Source organism: Varroa destructor, unplaced genomic scaffold (genome assembly GCF_002443255.2).
Source record: "Varroa destructor unplaced genomic scaffold, Vdes_3.0 BEIS01000004.1, whole genome shotgun sequence".
In the NCBI taxonomy this organism is placed as follows: Eukaryota; Metazoa; Arthropoda; class Arachnida; order Mesostigmata; family Varroidae; genus Varroa; species Varroa destructor.
In genome coordinates, this window is record NW_019211457.1 from 5,095,612 (window position 1) to 5,113,987 (window position 18,376).

General features: G+C 43.7%; 1 protein-coding gene across 6 annotated transcripts in view; it reads left to right on the top strand.

Moving 5' to 3' along the window:
• Window positions 1-18,376, top strand: part of LOC111249143 (nose resistant to fluoxetine protein 6-like) — a 119,219-nt gene that overhangs the window by 32,021 nt on the left and 68,822 nt on the right. For all 6 annotated transcript variants that reach the window (XM_086986009.1, XM_022802597.2, XM_086986010.1 and 3 more), the window contains 3 exons: window positions 748-904; window positions 1,314-1,443; window positions 2,239-2,390. In XM_086986009.1, coding sequence (XP_086842135.1) covers window positions 748-904; window positions 1,314-1,443; window positions 2,239-2,390 — 439 coding nt within the window. The remainder of the gene's footprint in view (window positions 1-747; window positions 905-1,313; window positions 1,444-2,238; window positions 2,391-18,376) is intronic.

The following is an 18,376-nucleotide window of genomic DNA, read 5'->3' on the forward strand; positions in this document are numbered from 1 at the left end:
CGCAACTAATAGCGATTATTTTCAAAGGACCGCAACAGAAATTTTAGAAAAATATATTGTTCAGGAGATCAAATTCTGATTCAAAATTACAACGACGATCCGCGAACTTTTACATCGTCCCCTGAAATAGATCTATTTTGATTATTTCTCCTCGTTTTTATGCCAAACTGAACGGACAGTTATCAAAAAAAAAAAATGGAATTAAAGCATACGGAACCATTAAAAAATTTCCCACAGGGCTGCGTCGAAACACTTTGTATATGTACACATTCGAACGAACTTCTGCATTCGCTGTAAAAGCTATCAATGATTAAAAACTAGCCATGGGGGCAATGTCATCATAGGATAACAAGTTCTAAGACTAACTTAGCATTGTAGCTTTTGAGGAAAACTACAAATCGGCTAGCCGCATATCTGCAACATCGCTATATGCTAACTGCGGCTATTCGAGTGACGATTTTGAATAGTTCAAGCTTTTTACTGTGAATCTGAGGCTTTCGACCTTCAGATAGTCCTTCTCCTAGCACCTCATACAATTAAAGCCATTCAACATCCAGGACGTCCTAGCTGAAGCGTTTACTACTAAGTACGATGCTCTCGATAAAAATCATATAGTCTACGAGTGAAATCAAGTACATCAAATCTGTTGTCCGATCACAGTGACCGAACCCGAGACAAAAACGCTATAATCTAGTACCGTCCATATTCTCATAATGAATGCAATATTCGTTTATCCATGATCTACAGACTGTTCTTGGCTACTCTGATGCTTCCGGTGATCGTAGCTACAACGGTGCATGCATGTCTGTGGATAATGAGCTATACATCCGACAAACCCCTAAAAACCACTCATCGTTTACTCAAACGACTTCTAACGCTTTCTGCATATGAGACGGCTAGAAAGGTTTGTGCGTTGACGTCTCGTTATATGCAACATGTCCGTTTGGACATTTGACAGTTATAACAGGGTAAAATAACTTCAATTCTGTTCGAGCTTCCGCACAATTGAAGGGCTGGTCACAGTTGAATTTGAAACAATAACACATATTGAAAATAAACATTAATAAATTTGCATGTCGAAATGTAGACTGACAAAAATCGAACGTGCATCTTATATGATTATAGCATGTAATCGTAAACAACGTTTTTAGCTCGGACACTGCTATAAAGTACACATAGTCCTATATTAATCGGTAAACTAACCGTCCTATTTTTGAATACTACACGATTTTTCTAATCATGTTCGGTTCCAACAAGTTCATGAACGCAAGTGATAACCAGCTCTCGTCACTCCTGCCTATGTCCTTGCATAGGTTCTTGTAGTGGATCCTCCTCGAGATGACGTGTCGCGAGATCTGCAAGTTTTTCATGGACTGCGCGCAGCTACCGTCGTCTGGATCATCTGGGTTCATCATTTCGCCTATAACGATGTTGCGGTATATTGTAAGTACGATTGATTGACAAAACTAGTTATTACGCGTTTTGTCCGAGAAGGTGTTCTCGAGAAGAACAAATGATATCTCGTTGTTCCTAAAGATAATAGCAGGTCTTATTTATTTTAAAGTGTGCAAATATTTAGAGGAATGATTCTCACTTTCGAGAATTTTCTTCGTCGTTCAACTATAAGCTTTTTTCATATGCGTTCTTTAAAGCTTTAAAGCTAAAGGCCGAGCTTTAAATTATAGTTTGCCGTCCATATTGTCATAACTTGTACGTGCCATTGAAGATATCGCGTGACCAGTTCAGTGGTAGAAAATACGTTGCTGTTTTTCATTAATCCAAAATCTGAAGATCAAAATAGGTAGAGAAACAGCCAGGATAGTTGAATTCGAGTGTCGTGTCCGGTATTGCGGCTAAGCACTCTTCAGACACTAACAAAAAAAAACACCTAACATAGCTGGATATTAGCAAGCGATGATATCTCTCAGATGCTGTCACCTTTAGGTACGTTAACTAATACAACATTTAAAGATTTTATTTCTCCCTGCCCAATCGCCCGTTGATTACTAGCAGCTAGATGAGAAGAACTAACAGAGAACACATTGCCGCTTCCTTTGTAATTGGTTTGGATGAAAGATGTCGGCCATTACATTGTGTTCACTTTCTGTGCACTTATTGATAGCCACCAATTAAGTAATCGTTCTGCTCGTTCTGTTAAAAGCAAACTGCTTCTAAATCCTACACACTCCTGGCGGCATATGCTTTACCATACCTCTTCAACTGTTTTCGTTCTTCCAGCGTACGCGCGAATTTCGCGCGAGATCGTCGGATACTATCGAAATCAGATCTTCAATAACGGCTGGCTAGCCGTTGATACGTTCTTCTACGTGTCGGGCTTTTTCCTTGCGTACGCTATGAAACGGATGAGCGGGAGAATCGGAATTCTGAAGGTATGACCCGTAGCATTTCTTTAACCTCAAAACCTCGAACAGAAAATGCAGCGTAGTGTTTGTCAACTCAACTTAGAGCAGGTGTTATCTTTGTTCCTTGAATAATGTTTGTACTAGAATGAGAAGCTTCTCCCGGAAGAGCTTGCCTATTTCGCTAGCTGGTACAGACTTCGAAAGTCTTAATTACAATAAAAAATACTGTCTGAAAAATCAAAAGTTGTGGGTTTAAATTCAACATGTGACAATTAACAAGCGCTGCGTATTAGCTATGATCACTATGAATAATATAGAGAAAAACGTCGAAAAGCACTACTAACTGGCGACCCGGTTTCAGTTAGAGACATGGCTGTAAAGCAATCATATAACATAGGAACTACCTAAGCGTTTGGGGAAGCAGGAAATAATTAACGATTGGAAGGGGTTGCTGGACCCCTACCGGGCGCGTCCCCAGGTGGCGGATAGGGAAAGGCCTTTCAGATATAATAGATACCGGGAAATTATACCCGGCGCGGACCAAAACAGCCCCCAGGGAAATACCCATCGTTCTCTCACACATTTATTGTGAAATAGAAACGATGGACCCCAAGGACCCTAGCGGCAGAGAAAAGCCAACTCAGAGGGCTTCAACGACGCAAAGAGTAGGGCAGCAACGATAGAAAGCGCCGTATTCGGGAGAACCGGAGGAAATAAGACAAGTCGCTGGACAAGGACAAACGTGAGGGTACCGCTCAAAAATCGTGAGGCACTGACGGGCTGGCAGGTAGTGTAGGGGCCGGGGCGTCTAGTCAACATCACCTGGGTGCCCCATCAACTGATCGAAAATCCCGCTATTGTTGTAGTGCCGGATGACAACCGGAAGGGGCCCTGCAGCAATACGGGGGGGGCATTGCTGAGGCCACACGTGTAAAAACCTGTCCTTCGATAAATGTCAAAAAGCTAACGGTTCGAACAACCGACGCTGTCTTGCGACCCACAAACAGAACAAGATAAACAGAAACCAAAATGGAAGATAAGACTAAAGTAAATGCCGGTATCACAGTGCCACTGGCGAAAGGGGTCCCAACCCTGGCAGAAAATAAGAAACATATGAGGAAAGGAAACGAGGAAGAAGAGAAGAAGAAGGGAGAGACTTAAATGAAGAATCTTCCTTGCGCGAAGGAATGCCTCCAGGGTCAAGACAAGAATATGACAAAGACGTCATAGGAAAACAAGATGGACAATTCCTAAAGGGCCACCCAGGGGAGACCCAACAGCAGGCCTATAGGACTGGACATGAGGAAGAGATGCATATGAGTTACGAAGGGATAGCCCCAAGTAAAACACAGGAACAGGCTGTGTCAAGAAAAAGAACTATGGAAGAAATAGTTTCGGTAAATAATACGGAGGACATAAGTCCAACAGATAAGAGACGAAAAGAAGATAAAGAAGAAGTACGGATAGAATCCAAAAGTGTGGACGAAGCCATAGATACAGTCAAAAAGCTCTCTGGAATCTTAGAAATCCTATGCAAAAAACATAAAGTCACGCCAAGTGACATCAAGGAAAACGTAAGCCAATTAGCCAGAGCGATTAGGACCTTGATAAGAACCGACTAAGAAAAAAGGCTGAACTCGAACGAAGAAATAGTCTGGAGGAACAAAAAGGCACGATATTGGGGGAACAGGAACCACAGAAAATGCAAAATGGGAAAAAAGAGAAAGAGGAAAAGAAAACACACAAGGAAAATAAAGAAGACATCTAACAGATGCAAAAAGAAGGTTGAAAAGGAACGCCTACAAGAGATCGAAGATACAAGGATAGAAAAAGAAATGGAAGCGGAACTAACCGCAGTCAAAACGGAAGGAGACTTTAATCGCGTAGCTCGGAAGAAATGGTCACGGAAAGTGTTTAAACGTGTTACAATAATAAAGGAAAACATACTGGCCATTAAGGACACAAGGGCGTTGATAATTGAAAGAGGCCTGGAGAAGGATCAAAAGCTACTTAAACAACTAAATGTTCAAGTAAATGGAGCTAAGGAAGTAGGAAAACTGACAGCGGGTAGTATCGCATTAATCACGAGCAGCAGCTCCTTCAACCTCATGACAGGACACGCAGAAGGGGAGGAAATACCAGAAAACGCAAAAACAAATATAATAGTAGAATATAATAAATAAAGAAGAGACAGAAGAGGGCCTGACAAAAATGATCAAGAAAGTAGTCAAAACCCTAAAGGATGAACGAGGACAAACAACACCAGTAATCAAAATAACCGATCAAGTTGACACCGAGAGCAACAGAAAACTACTTGAAGTATATGGCAGATATTTTGGGTGCGATATTAATATATGTAGAGAACAAAAGGAGAATACACAAAGACAAAATACGGAAAAGAAGGAAATCGAAAAACTGATAACAAGAGGGAAATACTACGAAGAGATTACAACAATAAGGATAAAGGCGGGAGAAAATAGATCCTACAGTGAGGTTCTGACGGGAGTTCGCACAAAATTAGGACCCACAAAAATAGATCGAAAAATAGGAATCTCCCAAGGGACAGGAGGAGACGTTCAGCTACGGGTACAGGGAAATATAAAAGACGAACCTACAAAAATCGCCAGCATCCTCAGAAAAGAGGAGGGCATGACTCTAAATGTAAGCATGAAGACAAATCAGCATATGTTGGCCATATGTGATGTAGATTCCTTGGCTACGGGCAGAAAGATAGCGAACGACATCAAAATAGCGCTGAGATTGCCAGAAAGTACGGACATAACAACCGGAGATCCTCGCCAGACAAGAAGCAGTTGGTATTCTTTGGTACAAATACCAACAGCCCTGGCAAAGAGTATAAAAGAAAGAAGAGCAATACAGATGGGGCCCTACAGATGCAAGATAAGGGAATGGGTCAGGATACCAAACTGTTTCAGATGCCAGAAAGTAAGACACAGAACCCACGAATGCACCGAAAAAGCCAAAGTGGACGGAATGAGATGCATTCACTGCGAAATCACGGGACATACAACAAGTAATTGCGAAAGAGTGATTCCCCTTTTCTACGAATGCGATATGGAGGGTCACAGGGCTACATCAATGCGGTGCCCTAGATATCGAACTCTAGTGGACCAGGCCAAACGAAAGCACGACAATAAAATAGCAGCAAAACCCTGCCCCCTTTCTCCACCGGAGAAGGAGAGACAAAAACAAGAGAGAACAATGAAAATATAGTAAAAAAAAGAGATGAAGACACACAGAAGAAGGAAAAGAGAACAAAAAGACCAACGACAGACGAAGAAAATTTTATAATACCATCCGTAAAAAAGATCGCTAAACGGCCCACTGAAGAACGAAGGAAACAAAAGCAGACAGAGTTTAAACTCCTACAGATTAATCTCAATCGCTCGTCTACCGCCCATTACTCACTGGAAATCACAATCCAGAAATACGGCATACACCTTTGTCTATAATCAGAACCGAACTACAAAAGAATAGCCAATGGTAAGAAAATTGTAGTAACGAACGACAAAAAGGATACTGCTATATACTGGAGCAATATGAGGAACACGATAATGCGAAGAAAGGGAGCAGGAAACGGATTTACATGGGCGGAGATCGAAAACGTGGCAGTATTTTACACATGCTATTTCTCGCCCAATAGAATAATAGAGGAATTTAAGAAATTCCTTGAGGAACTAGGATAAAGTGTAAAACGACATGATAATAGGAAGAAGATTATTGTCACAGGGGATTTTAACTCCAAGAATGCAATATGGGGTAGCAGAAGCAACGACCGAAGAGGAATAACGACCCCAGAGTGGATGGCAACAGAGGGATTAGCGATGCTTAATGATGGAAAGGCTCCTACTTGCGAACACAATTGTTACCCATCTCACATAGACATCACACTAGTAAACAACGAAGCAGCAGCCTTCACAACAGGGTGGAGAGTCTTGGACGAATTAGAAAGTGGTAGTAACCACCACTACATATTTTTCCAAGTCGAGCAAACAAGCCCGCCGGAAGGAATACAGAGAAAAACGAGAAGATGGTAAGCAAGGAAGTTAGACCTCCCAATACTGCGAAGATAAATAGACAGAAGGTGTGAACAAATCATGGCAAGCGAAACGGAAACTGAAGGGATGTAGATAGAAGCGCAACGACTCAATCAGCTTATGAGTGCCGCATGCACAAAAGCTGATCGGCAATCGCCCAGAGATCGATACCACCGCCGCCCAAAACACTGGTGGAACAAGGAAATCGCAGACCTAAGGAAAATATGCAAGTAAAAGGCGTACATACACAAGAACAAGAAGCTGGCAGAGACGCAAGAACAATCTTCAATTAGAAACAGAACAAAGAGCGATACAACAACTCCGGGAATACCAGGAAGCCCGAAATAAACTAAGACAGAGTATTCGAAACAGTAAGGAAAAATCCTGGAAGAAACTCATTGAAGCAGTCGACCGAGACGTCTTCTGACTCCCTTACCAAATAGTGATGGACAAAATAAAGAAAAAATCACCACCAATCTCCCCAGATATAGTGATCAAAGCGGTAAGAAACCTATTCCTTATGCAACCGCGGAGGGGTGATACGATGCTCGAGGTTGATGAAAGAGACATCCCTGAAGTAACACTAGAAGAAATAACAGAAGCAGGAAACAAAATAGCACCAGGGAAAGCACCGGGGCCCGATGGAGTCAGTATGGAAGTAGTCAGAATAATGATCAAAAGATGGCCAAAGATATTTCAAAAATTGGCGAACGACATATTGCGGAGAGGAAAATTCCCAGATATATGGAGGGAAGCAAACCTAGTTCTAATTCTAGAAAATAAGACAGATCCTGCGGCATTTCGACCAATTTGACTTCTAAGTACAGCAGCAAAAGTTATTGGAGGCGTAGTAGTAAACAGATTGAACAAGGAGATTGAAGATAAAGAGGCACTGTTAGAGACACAATATGGCTTTAGGAAACATCGTTCTACGTTGACAGCTGTGGATAGGGTCCTCAGCTAAGTCTTGTCGGGTCATGGACATTTCCAGACATACATGACAAAGATCGGCAAAACGCAAGTAGACATCTGTGTACTCTGCGTGTCGGGCATGAAGGACGGAGTAGAACGTACTCTTCTTCAAGCGGTTTAGCCATTGTGGCAGGGAAGAGAACCACTTGGTACTGGAATGCCCTAACAAGTTTGGTCATCTAGCTGTTGCGCTGAAGAAGAAAGTTATCTGGTAATTCAAAGTCCCAACGAGTTTGGCCATCTGGCCGTTGTGGCAGATAAGAGAGTCATTGTTACTTAAAAACCCAAACGAATTTTGCCATCAACATCGAGAACCACCTGGTACTTGAAAACCATAATGAGTTCGGCCGTTTAGCCACTATGGCAGGGAAGGGAGCTGTCTTATACTTGAAACTCGTAACAAGTTTGGTCATCTCGCCGTTTCGGTGAAAAAGAAAGTTATCTGGTTCGGTATATGTTTGATATTACTTCGAAACCGTGGCTTGCAGGAACGGTCATTTCATCTTCCTTCCCTTTGAGCCGTTCCGGTCCATCCTCCATTTTGGCCTTCCTCTTGAGCATATTCTCTAGCTCTCCAGGGAGGCCGTTCACTCTGTAATACCTCTGGTTGCAATTGTTGCGCGTTAGGCCCACGATTGTTTCGAGTGTGTCCTTCCGCTATTCTCTTACGCCTCTTCCTTTCTAGTTGTTCTTGACTTTTTATCGTTTCGTCGAAGAAGGCCGTGACCTTGGCCCAATTCTTCCTATCCTTGATCATCATGTTCACCATTTCCTTAGTACTACCACGGCAGTGGAGTAGGGTGTGTTCTATTCCATCTTCCATGCCCGCCTCGCAGAGCACGCAGGTATCCACTTGCGCTTTGCCAATCTTCTTCATGTATGTCTGGAACTGTCCGTGTCCCGACAGAACTTGGCAGGAGTAATATGTTAATTCTCCCTGTTTGCTGCAATACCACTTTCTGACATCTGGTATTAGATGTCGGGTCCAGCTACCTGGAGATTCTCCTCCTCCATAAGTACGTGGATTTTCCCATTGCTGCTGCCATTTATTCATTGTTTCCTCCCTTGCTCTTGCTTTGTCCGTAGCTTCGTTTCTTTGTCTTTGTTTCGCTCTTTCTATGGCTAGCAGGTCCCATGGGATCATTTGGGCTAGTACTAGTGCTAGCCCAAGTGCTTCGGTTGACACTGTTCTGTATGCTCTGGCTACTCGTATTGCTACGATTCTTTGTGCCGCTAGCAGTATCTCTCTGTTGGCTTTTGTCCTCAACGCCATTTCTGCCCATGCCGAAGCTGCATATAGCGCTGCCGCCTCTGCTACTGAGGCCAGTAGTCTCCGGCTTCCCTCCGAGGCTCCTCCCACTCTGGGCAGTATTCTCGCCAGATTGAGGGCTGTTCTTTCTGCTTTTTTGGCTGCATGTTTAATAAGCTCTCTTCCAGTCATTGCGGTGTCCATTATTACTCCAAGGTACTTTGCTCTTTTTTGGATGCTAATTCGTGTGTTACCCAGGTATATTTCTATATTTGTGGTCTTCTTTTTTCCAGTTAAATATATTGCTTCTGTCTTTTCTGCTGCTAGCCTTAGGTAATGTTCTTCCATCCACCGTTCTATTATTTAGAGAGAGTCGTTAGCTTTATTCTCTAGTTCCATCTCTGTACGGGCTCTGATTATGAGAGCTAGATCATCTGCGTATGCTATTATCTCTACCCCCTCCGGCACTCCAGTTGTTTGTAGAACGCCGTCGTAGGCTAGATTCCACAGCATAGGGCCTAGTACCGATCCCTGTGGAACTCCCGCTGAGATCGTGTATCTTGTCCCTTCTGCTATTAGTGTTCTGTTTTCTAAGTATGAGCTGATGACCCTGCGTAGATACTTGGATATATTCCTTTCTTCTAGTGCTTGCATTAGTTTTCCCCAGTTCATGCTATTGAAGGCATTTCTAACATCCAGTAGGATCAGTAGTACGAAGTTCCGGGTCTTTAGTGTGCTTCTCATCTCTTCCTTTGCTGTCCTGAGGACCCTGTCCACAGCTGTCATCGTGGAACGGTGTTTCCTAAAGCCGTATTGGGACTCCGACAGTGCCTCTTTATCCTCGATCTGCTTATTCAATCTGTTTACTATTACTCTTTCCATAGCTTTTGCTATTATATTTAATAGGTAGATTGGCCGAAATGCCGTGGAACCTGTCTTATTTCCGGGTTTTGGGATCAGGACTAGGTTTGCTTCCTTCCATATATCCGGGAATATTCCTCTCCTTAATATGGCGTTCGCCACTTTTTGTATTATCCTTGGCCATCTTTTGATTAATGTCTTGACTACTTCCGGTGGGATGCCGTCAGGCCCTGGTGCTTTCCCTGTTGCTATTTTATTTCCTGCCTCTGCTATTTCTTCCGGAGTTACTTCGGGGATGTTTCTTTCGTCTGCCTCAATCGTTATATCGTCCCTTCTTGATTGCATAGGGAATAAGTCTCTTACTGCTTTCCTCACCATATCTGGAGGGATTGGTGGTGATCTTTTCTTTATTTTGTTCATTACTATTTGATACGGAAGTCCAAAAACGTCTCGGTCTATCTCCTCTATGAGTTTTTTCCAGGATTTTTCTTTACTATGTCTTATACTTTTTCTCAGTTTGTTTCGAGCTTCCTGATATTCCCGTAGTTGTTGTGCTGCTCTTTATTCCGTATCCGATTGTAAGTTGTTCGTGCGTTTTTGCCAGCTTCTTGTTCTTGTGTATGTGCGTCTTTTTTTCACGCATATTTTCCTAAGTTCTGCAATTTCTCTATTCCACCAGTGTTTTGGGCGGTGGTGTAGTCTATCTGTGGGCCGTCGCCGGTCTGCTTTTGTGCATGCATCTATCATGAGCTGGCTGAGTTGTTGCGCTACTATCTGTATTCCTTCGTTTCCTGTGTCGCTTAGCATGACTTGCTCGCATTTTTCTTCTAATTCTCTGCACAGAATTTGTTGGTCTAGTTTCCTAGCTTGCCATCTTCTCATCTTTCTCTGTGCTCCTCCTGCTGGTCCTGTGTTCTATTTGGAAGTATATGTAGTGATGGTCGCTGCCACTTTCTTCTTTATTCAAGACTTTCCATCCTGTTGTGGTTGCTGCTGCTTCGTTGTTTACTAGTGTAATGTCTATATATGATGGGTAGCCGCAGTGTTCATACGTGGGTGCCTTTCCGTCATTAAGCACTGCCAATCCCTCCGTTGCTAGCCACTCTAGGGTCATTATCCCTCTTCTGTCGTTTTTTCCGCTGCCCCATATTATATTCTTTGAGTTAAAGTCTCCTGTGATTATAATCTTTTTCCTATTGTCGTGTTGCTTTAGACTTTGTCCTATTTCTTCTAGGAATTTTTTGTATTCTTCTATTGGTTTATTGGGCGAGAAGTAGCATGTGTAGAGCACCGCTACGTGCTCGATCTCCGCCCATGCGAAACCATTCCCTGCTCCTTTCCCTCTTATTACTACGTCCCTCATGCCGCTCCAGTATATTGCGGTATCCTTTTTATCATCCACTACTACAATTCCTTTATCATTAGCTATTCTTTTGTAATATGGTTCTGATAGTAGGCCAAGGTGTATGCCGTATTTTTGGGTTGTAATTTCCAGTAGGTCATGGGCAACAGATGAACGGTTGAGGTTAATCTGTATTAGTTTGAACTCCATTTTGCTTATTCTTCTGTGTCCTGCTCCTCCGCTTGCCTTGTTATCCTTAGTTCCTCAGTTGTCCGTTTCGCCGTCTTTTTTGCTGTTGGTGTTATGAAGTTTTCTTCGTCCGTCGTTGACCTTTTTGTCCTCTTTTCCTTCCTCCTTATTTCCTCTTTTCTTTCTTTCTCTGTACTTTCGTTTTTCTCTCCTATTTTTATCTCTTCTGATCCTGTGGGGGAACCGGGGTAGGATTTTATTGCTGTCTTGTTGCTGTCGTGTTTACGTTTGGTCTGGTCCACCATGGCGCGGTATCTGGGGCACCGCATTGATGTGGCCCTGTGGTCTTCCGTGTCGCATTCGTAGCAGAATGGGATCGCTCTTTCGCAGATATATGCCGTGTGCCCGGTGTTCCCACAATTGTAGCATCTCTTCCCTTCGACTGTTGATTTTTCAATGCATTCATAGGCTTTATGTCCTACTTTTTGGCATCTGTAACAGTTTGGTAACCTGATCCATTCCCTTATCTTACATCTGTATGGTCCAACCTGTATCGCTCTTCTTTCCCTTATATTCTTTGCCAGGGCTGTTGGTATTTGTATCAGTGAGTACCAGTTGCTCTTAGACTGTCGAGGATTTCCAGCTATTATTTCCGTGCTTGCTGGTAATCCCAGCGCTGTTTTAATATCGCTCGCTATCTTTCTTCCCGTAGCCAGCGGGTCTACGTCCCATAAGGCCAACGTGTGCTTATTTATCCTCGTGCTTACCTCCATTTTCATGCCCTCCTCGTTTCTAAGAATATTGGCAATTTTTGTAGCTTCATCTCTTGTGCTTCCCTGTATTTTGAGTATGACGTCTCCTCCGGCTCCTTGGGAGACTCCTATCTTACTTTCTATCTTTGTGGGACCTAGTTTCGCTCTGACTCTCGTCAGCACCTCGCTGTAGGATCTGTTTTCTCCTGCCTTTATTCTTATTGTTGTGGTCTCTTCATTGCGTCTTCCTTGTATTATCGATTTTTCGTGTTCCTTCTTTTCCATATTTTGTTTTTGTGTATTCTCCTTTTGATCTTTACATATGCTGATATCACAACCAAAATATCTGCCGTAAACCTCTAACAGTTTTCTGGTGTTTTCCGTATCTGCCTGTTCAGTTATCTTTACTATTGGTGTTGCTTGTCCTTTTTCTTCCTTAAGAGTCTTGACTACTTTCTTAATCACTTTTGTTAGTCCCTCTTCTGTCTCCTCTTTATTTATAACTCCTATTATTATGTTAATTTTTGCTTTTTCCGGTATTACTTCTCCTTCCACTTGCCCTGTCATAAGGTTGAAGGAGCTTCTACTCTTGATTAATGCTACACTTCCTGCTGTCAATTTTTCTGCCTTCTTGGTTCCACTAATATGGGCATCAAGTTGTTTAAGTATCCTTCGATCCTTCTCAAGGTTTTTTTCGATTATTATCGCCCCAGTATCTTTAATATTCGTTATGTTTTCCTTTATTATTGTAACCCGTTTAAATACTTGCTTGGGCCATTTCTTCCTGGCCACTCGCTTGAAGTCTTCTTCTGTTTTGACCGCGTTTAGTTCCGCCTCTATTTCTTCTTCTATCCTTTTATCTTCTATTTCTTGCAGGCGTTCTCTATCGATCTTTTCTTTACATCTATTACACATAATGTCCTCTCTATTTCCTTTTTGTGTTTCCTTTTCCTCGTGCCCTTTCATTCCATCTAGGATTTCCTGTTGTTCTAATTCCGGTATCTTGTTTTTTAGCTCTTCGAGGCTGTTTCTTCGTTCCAATTCGGCCTTTTTTCTTAACCCTTCGGTTCTTTTCAAGGTTCTAACCGCTCTGGCCAGTTGTCTTGCGTTTTCCTTTATATCATTTGGTGTGACTTTATGTTTTTTGCATAGTATTTCCAGAATTCCTGTGAGCTTTTTGACTGTGTCTATGGCTTCGTCTACGCTTTTGGATTCTGTTCGTACTTCTTCTTTGTTTTCTTTTCGTCTCTTATCTGTTGGGCTTATGTCCTCCGTATTATTTACCGAAAATATTTCTTCCATAGTTCTTTTCCTTGTCCCGGCCTGTTCCTGTATTTTGCTTGGGCTTAGCCCTATGTGGCTTATATGCATCTCCTTTTCGTGTCCTTTTTCCTCTATTCTTCCTTGTTTTCTCTCTTCTTGTGTCTCTTCTCTTCTTCCAGGATTGGGGGCTCCTCTCGCCAGTGGCACTGTGATACCGGCATTTGTTTTAGTCTTGTCTTCCATTTTTTCTGTTTATGTTGTTCTTTAGTGGGTCACTAGACAGCGTGGCTCGTTCAAGCCGTTTCCTTTTAACAGTTATCGAAGGGGGGATTTACAGACGTGTGGCCTCAGCAATGCCCCCCGCGTATTGCTGCAGGGCCCCTTCCGGTCGTCATCCGGCACTACAACAATAGCGGGATTTTCGGTCAATTGATGGGGCAGCCAGGTGATGTTGACTAGACTCCCGGGCCCCTGTGCTACCTGCCAGCCCGTCAGTGCCCCACGGTTTTAGAGCTGTACCCTCACATCCTTCCCCGCCCAACGACTTGTCTTAATTCTTCCGGCTCTTCCGAGTCCGACGCTTTCCGTCGTCGCTCCCCTGCTCTTGGCGCCGTTGAAGCCCTTAGAGTGAGCCTTCCTCCGCCGCTAAAGTTCTCAGGGTCCCTCGTTTCTTTTCACCGTAGGTATGTAAGGGAACGATGGGTCTATCCCTAGAGTTGGTTTTGGTCCGCGCCGGGTATAATCCCCGGTACCTATCATATCTGACAGGCCTTCCCCTATCCGCCACCTGGGGACTCGCCCGGTCGGGGTCCAACAACCCCTTCCGATCGTTATCTTACTTTCTTCTTTCAACGACCGGAGCGCCGGGATCGAGAACCACCTGGTACTTGAAAACTTAACGAGTTTGGCCGTTTAGCCTTGTGGCAGAGAAGCAAGAGCCATCTGGTACTGGACACCCAACGAAGTTTGGTCATCTAGCCATTGCGGTGACAAAGAAAGCTATCTGGTACTTCAAAGTCCCAACGATTTGGCCATCTGGCCGTTGTGGCAGATAAGAGAGTCACTTACTTAAAAGCAAACGAGTTTTCCATCAACATGAGAACCACCTGGTACTTGAAAACTTAACGAGTTTGGCCGTTTAGCCATTGTAGGCCAGGTGCAAGAGAGCCATCTGGTACTGGAAGCGCCCTAACGAAGTTTGGTCATCTAGCCATTGCGGTGACAAAGAAAGTTATCTGGTATTCAAAGTCCCAACGAGTTTGGCCATCTGGCCGTTGTGGCAGATAAGAGAGAGTCAACGACCATCAGGATCTGACTTGAAAACTCTTAACGAGTTGGCCGTTTAGCCTTGTGCAGGAAGAGAAGCCATCTGGTACTAAGCCTCAACAGTTTGCATTACTGTGCGGTAAGAAGAAAGTCTATCTGGTATTAAAGCCCAACGAGTTTGGCATCTAGCCTTGCGGTGAAAAGAAAGCTATCTGGTACTTCAAAGTCCCAACGGTTGGCCATCTGGCCGTTGTGGCAGATAAGAGAGTCCTTACTTAAAAGCCAAACGAGTTTTACCATCAACATGAGAACCATCTGGTACTTGAAAACTTAACGAGTTGGCCGTTTAGCCTTGTGCAGGAAGAGAGCCATCTGGTACTAAGCCCTAACAAGTTTAGCATTACTGTGCGGTGAAGAAGAAGAGTCTATCTGGTATTAAAGCCCAACGAGTTTGGCATCTAGCCTTGCGGTGAAAAGAAAGCTATCTGGTACTTCAAAGTCCAACGAGTTGGCCATCTGGCCGTTGTGGCAGATAAGAGAGTCACTTACTTAAAAGCCAAACGAGTTTTACCATCAACATGAGAACCATCTGGTACTTGAAAACTTAACGAGTTGGCCGTTTAGCCTTGTGCAGGAAGAGAGCCATCTGGTACTAAGCCCTAACAAGTTTAGCATTACTGTGCGGTGAAGAAGAAAGTCTATCTGGTATTAAAGCCCAACGAGTTTGGCATCTAGCCATTGCGGTGAAAAGAAAGCTATCTGGTACTTCAAAGTCCCAACGAGTTGGCCATCTGGCCGTTGTGGCAGATAAGAGAGTCACTTACTTAAAAGCCAAACGAGTTTTACCATCAACATGAGAACCATCTGGTACTTGAAAACTTAACGAGTTGGCCGTTTAGCCTTGTGCAGGAAGAGAGCCATCTGGTACTAAGCCCTAACAAGTTTAGCATTACTGTCGGTGAAGAAGAAAGTCTATCTGGTATTAAAGCCCAACGAGTTTGGCCATCTAGCCTTGCGGTGAAAAGAAAGCTATCTGGTATTCAAAGTCCAACGAGTTGGCCATCTGGCCGTTGTGGCAGATAAGAGAGTCACTTACTTAAAAGCCAAACGAGTTTTCCATCAACATGAGAACCATCTGGTACTTGAAAACTTAACGAGTTGGCCGTTTAGCCTTGTGGCAGGAAAGAGAGCCATCTGGTACTAAGCCCTAACGAAGTTTGGTCATCTGGCTGTTGCGGTAAAAAGAAGAGTCATCTGGTACTTAAAGCCCAACGAGTTTGGCATCTAGCCTTGCGGTGAAAAGAAAGCTATCTGGTATTCAAAGTCCAACGAGTGGCCATCTGGCCGTTGTGGCAGATAAGAGAGTCACTTACTTAAAAGCCAAACGAGTTTTACCATCAACATGAGAACCATCTGGTACTTGAAAACTTAACGAGTTTGGCCGTTTAGCCATTGTAGCAGGGAAAGAGAGCCATCTGGTACTGGAAAGGCCCTAACGAAGTTTGGTCATCTAGCCATTGCGGTGACAAAGAAAGCTATCTGGTACTTCAAAGTCCCAACGAGTTTGGCCATCTGGCCGTTGTGGCAGATAAGAGAGTCACTTACTTAAAAGCAAACGAGTTTTACCATCAACATGAGAACCATCTGGTACTTGAAAACTTAACGAGTTGGCCGTTTAGCCTTGTGGCAGGAAAGAGAGCCATCTGGTACTAAAGCCTCTAACAAGTTTAGCATTACTGTGCGGTGAAGAAGAAAGTCTATCTGGTATTAAAGCCCAACGAGTTTGGTCATCTAGCCATTGCGGTGAAAAGAAAGCTATCTGGTACTTCAAAGTCCCAACGAGTTTGGCCATCTGGCCGTTGTGGCAGATAAGAGAGTCACTATACTTAAAAGCCAAACGAGTTTTACCATCAACATGAGAACCATCTGGTACTTGAAAACTTAACGAGTTGGCCGTTTAGCCTTGTGCAGGAAGAGAGCCATCTGGTACTAAGCCTAACAAGTTTGCATTAGCTGTGCGGTGAAGAAGAAAGTATCTGGTACTTAAAGCCCAACGAGTTTGGCCATCTGCCTTGCGGTGACAAAAGAAGTATCTGGTACTTCAAAGTCCAACGAGTTGGCCATCTGGCCGTTGTGGCAGAATAAGAGAGTCACTTACTTAAAAGCCCAAACGAGTTTTCCATCAACATGAGAACCATCTGGTACTTGAAAACTTAACGAGTTGGCCGTTTAGCCTTGTGGCAGAGAAGAGAGCCATCTGGTACTGGACAGCCTAACAGTTTGGCATTAGCCTTCGGAAAGAAGTTATCTGGTATTCAAAGTCCAACGAGTTGGCCATCTGGCCTTGTGGCAGAAAGAAAGCCATCTGGTACTGGAACCCTCAACAAGTTTGGTCATCTGGCTGCTTGCGGTAAAAAAGAAAGTATCTGGTACTTGAAAGCCCAACGAGTTTGGCATCTAGCCATTGCGGTGAAAAGAAAGCTATCTGGTACTTCAAAGTCCCAACGAGTTTGGCCATCTGGCCGTTGTGGCAGATAAGAGAGTCACTTACTTAAAAGCCAAACGAGTTTTACCATCAACATCGAGAACCATCTGGTACTTGAAAACTTAACGAGTTTGGCCGTTTAGCCATTGTAGCTAGGGCAAGAGAGATCCATCTGGTACTGGAAGGCCCAACGAAGTTTGGTCATCTAGCCATTGCGGTGACAAAGAAAGCTATCTGGTACTTCAAAGTCCCAACGAGTTTGGCCATCTGGCCGTTGTGGCAGATAAGAGAGTCACTTACTTAAAAGCCAAACGAGTTTTACCATCAACATGAGAACCATCTGGTACTTGAAAACTTAACGAGTTGGCCGTTTAGCCTTGTGCAGGAAGAGAGCCATCTGGTACTAAGCCCTAACAAGTTTGGCATTACTGTGCGGTGAAGAAGAAAGTATCTGGTACTTAAAGCCCAACGAGTTTGGCCATCTAGCCTTGCGGTGACAAAAGAAGTATCTGGTACTTCAAAGTCCAACGAGTTGGCCATCTGGCCGTTGTGGCAGATAAGAGAGTCACTTACTTAAAAGCCCAAACGAGTTTTCCATCAACATGAGAACCATCTGGTACTTGAAAACTTAACGAGTTGGCCGTTTAGCCTTGTGGCAGAGAAGAGAGCCATCTGGTACTGAAAGCCTAACAGTTTGGCATCTAGCCTTCGGGAAAGAAGTTATCTGGTATTCAAAGTCCAACGAGTTGGCCATCTGGCCTTGTGGCAGAAAGAAAGCCATCTGGTACTGGAATCCCTAACAAGTTTGGTCATCTGCTGTTGCGGTAAAAAAGAAGTATCTGGTACTTGAAAGCCCAACGAGTTTGGCATCTAGCCATTGCGGTGACAAAGAAAGCTATCTGGTACTTCAAAGTCCCAACGAGTTTGGCCATCTGGCCGTTGTGGCAGATAAGAGAGTCACTTACTTAAAAGCCAAACGAGTTTTACCATCAACATGAGAACCATCTGGTACTTGAAAACTTAACGAGTTTGGCCGTTTAGCCATTGTAGCTAGGGCAAGAAGAGATCCATCTGGTACTTGGAAGCGCCCAACGAAGTTTGGTCATCTAGCCATTGCGGTGACAAAGAAAGCTATCTGGTACTTCAAAGTCCCAACGAGTTTGGCCATCTGGCCGTTGTGGCAGATAAGAGAGTCACTAATACTTAAAAGCTCAAACGAGTTTTACCATCAACATGGAGAACCATCTGGTACTTGAAAACTTAACGAGTTGGCCGTTTAGCCTTGTGGCAGGAAAGAGAGCCATCTGGTACTGAAGCCCTAACGAAGTTTGGTCATCTGGCTGTTGCGGTAAAAAGAAGAGTCATCTGGTACTTGAAAGCCCAACGAGTTTGGTCATCTAGCCATTGCGGTGACAAAGAAAGCTATCTGGTACTTCAAAGTCCCAACGAGTGGCCATCTGGCCGTTGTGGCAGATAAGAGAGTCACTAATACTTAAAAGCCAAACGAGTTTTACCATCAACATGAGAACCATCTGGTACTTGAAAACTTTAACGAGTTGGCCGTTTAGCCGTTGTG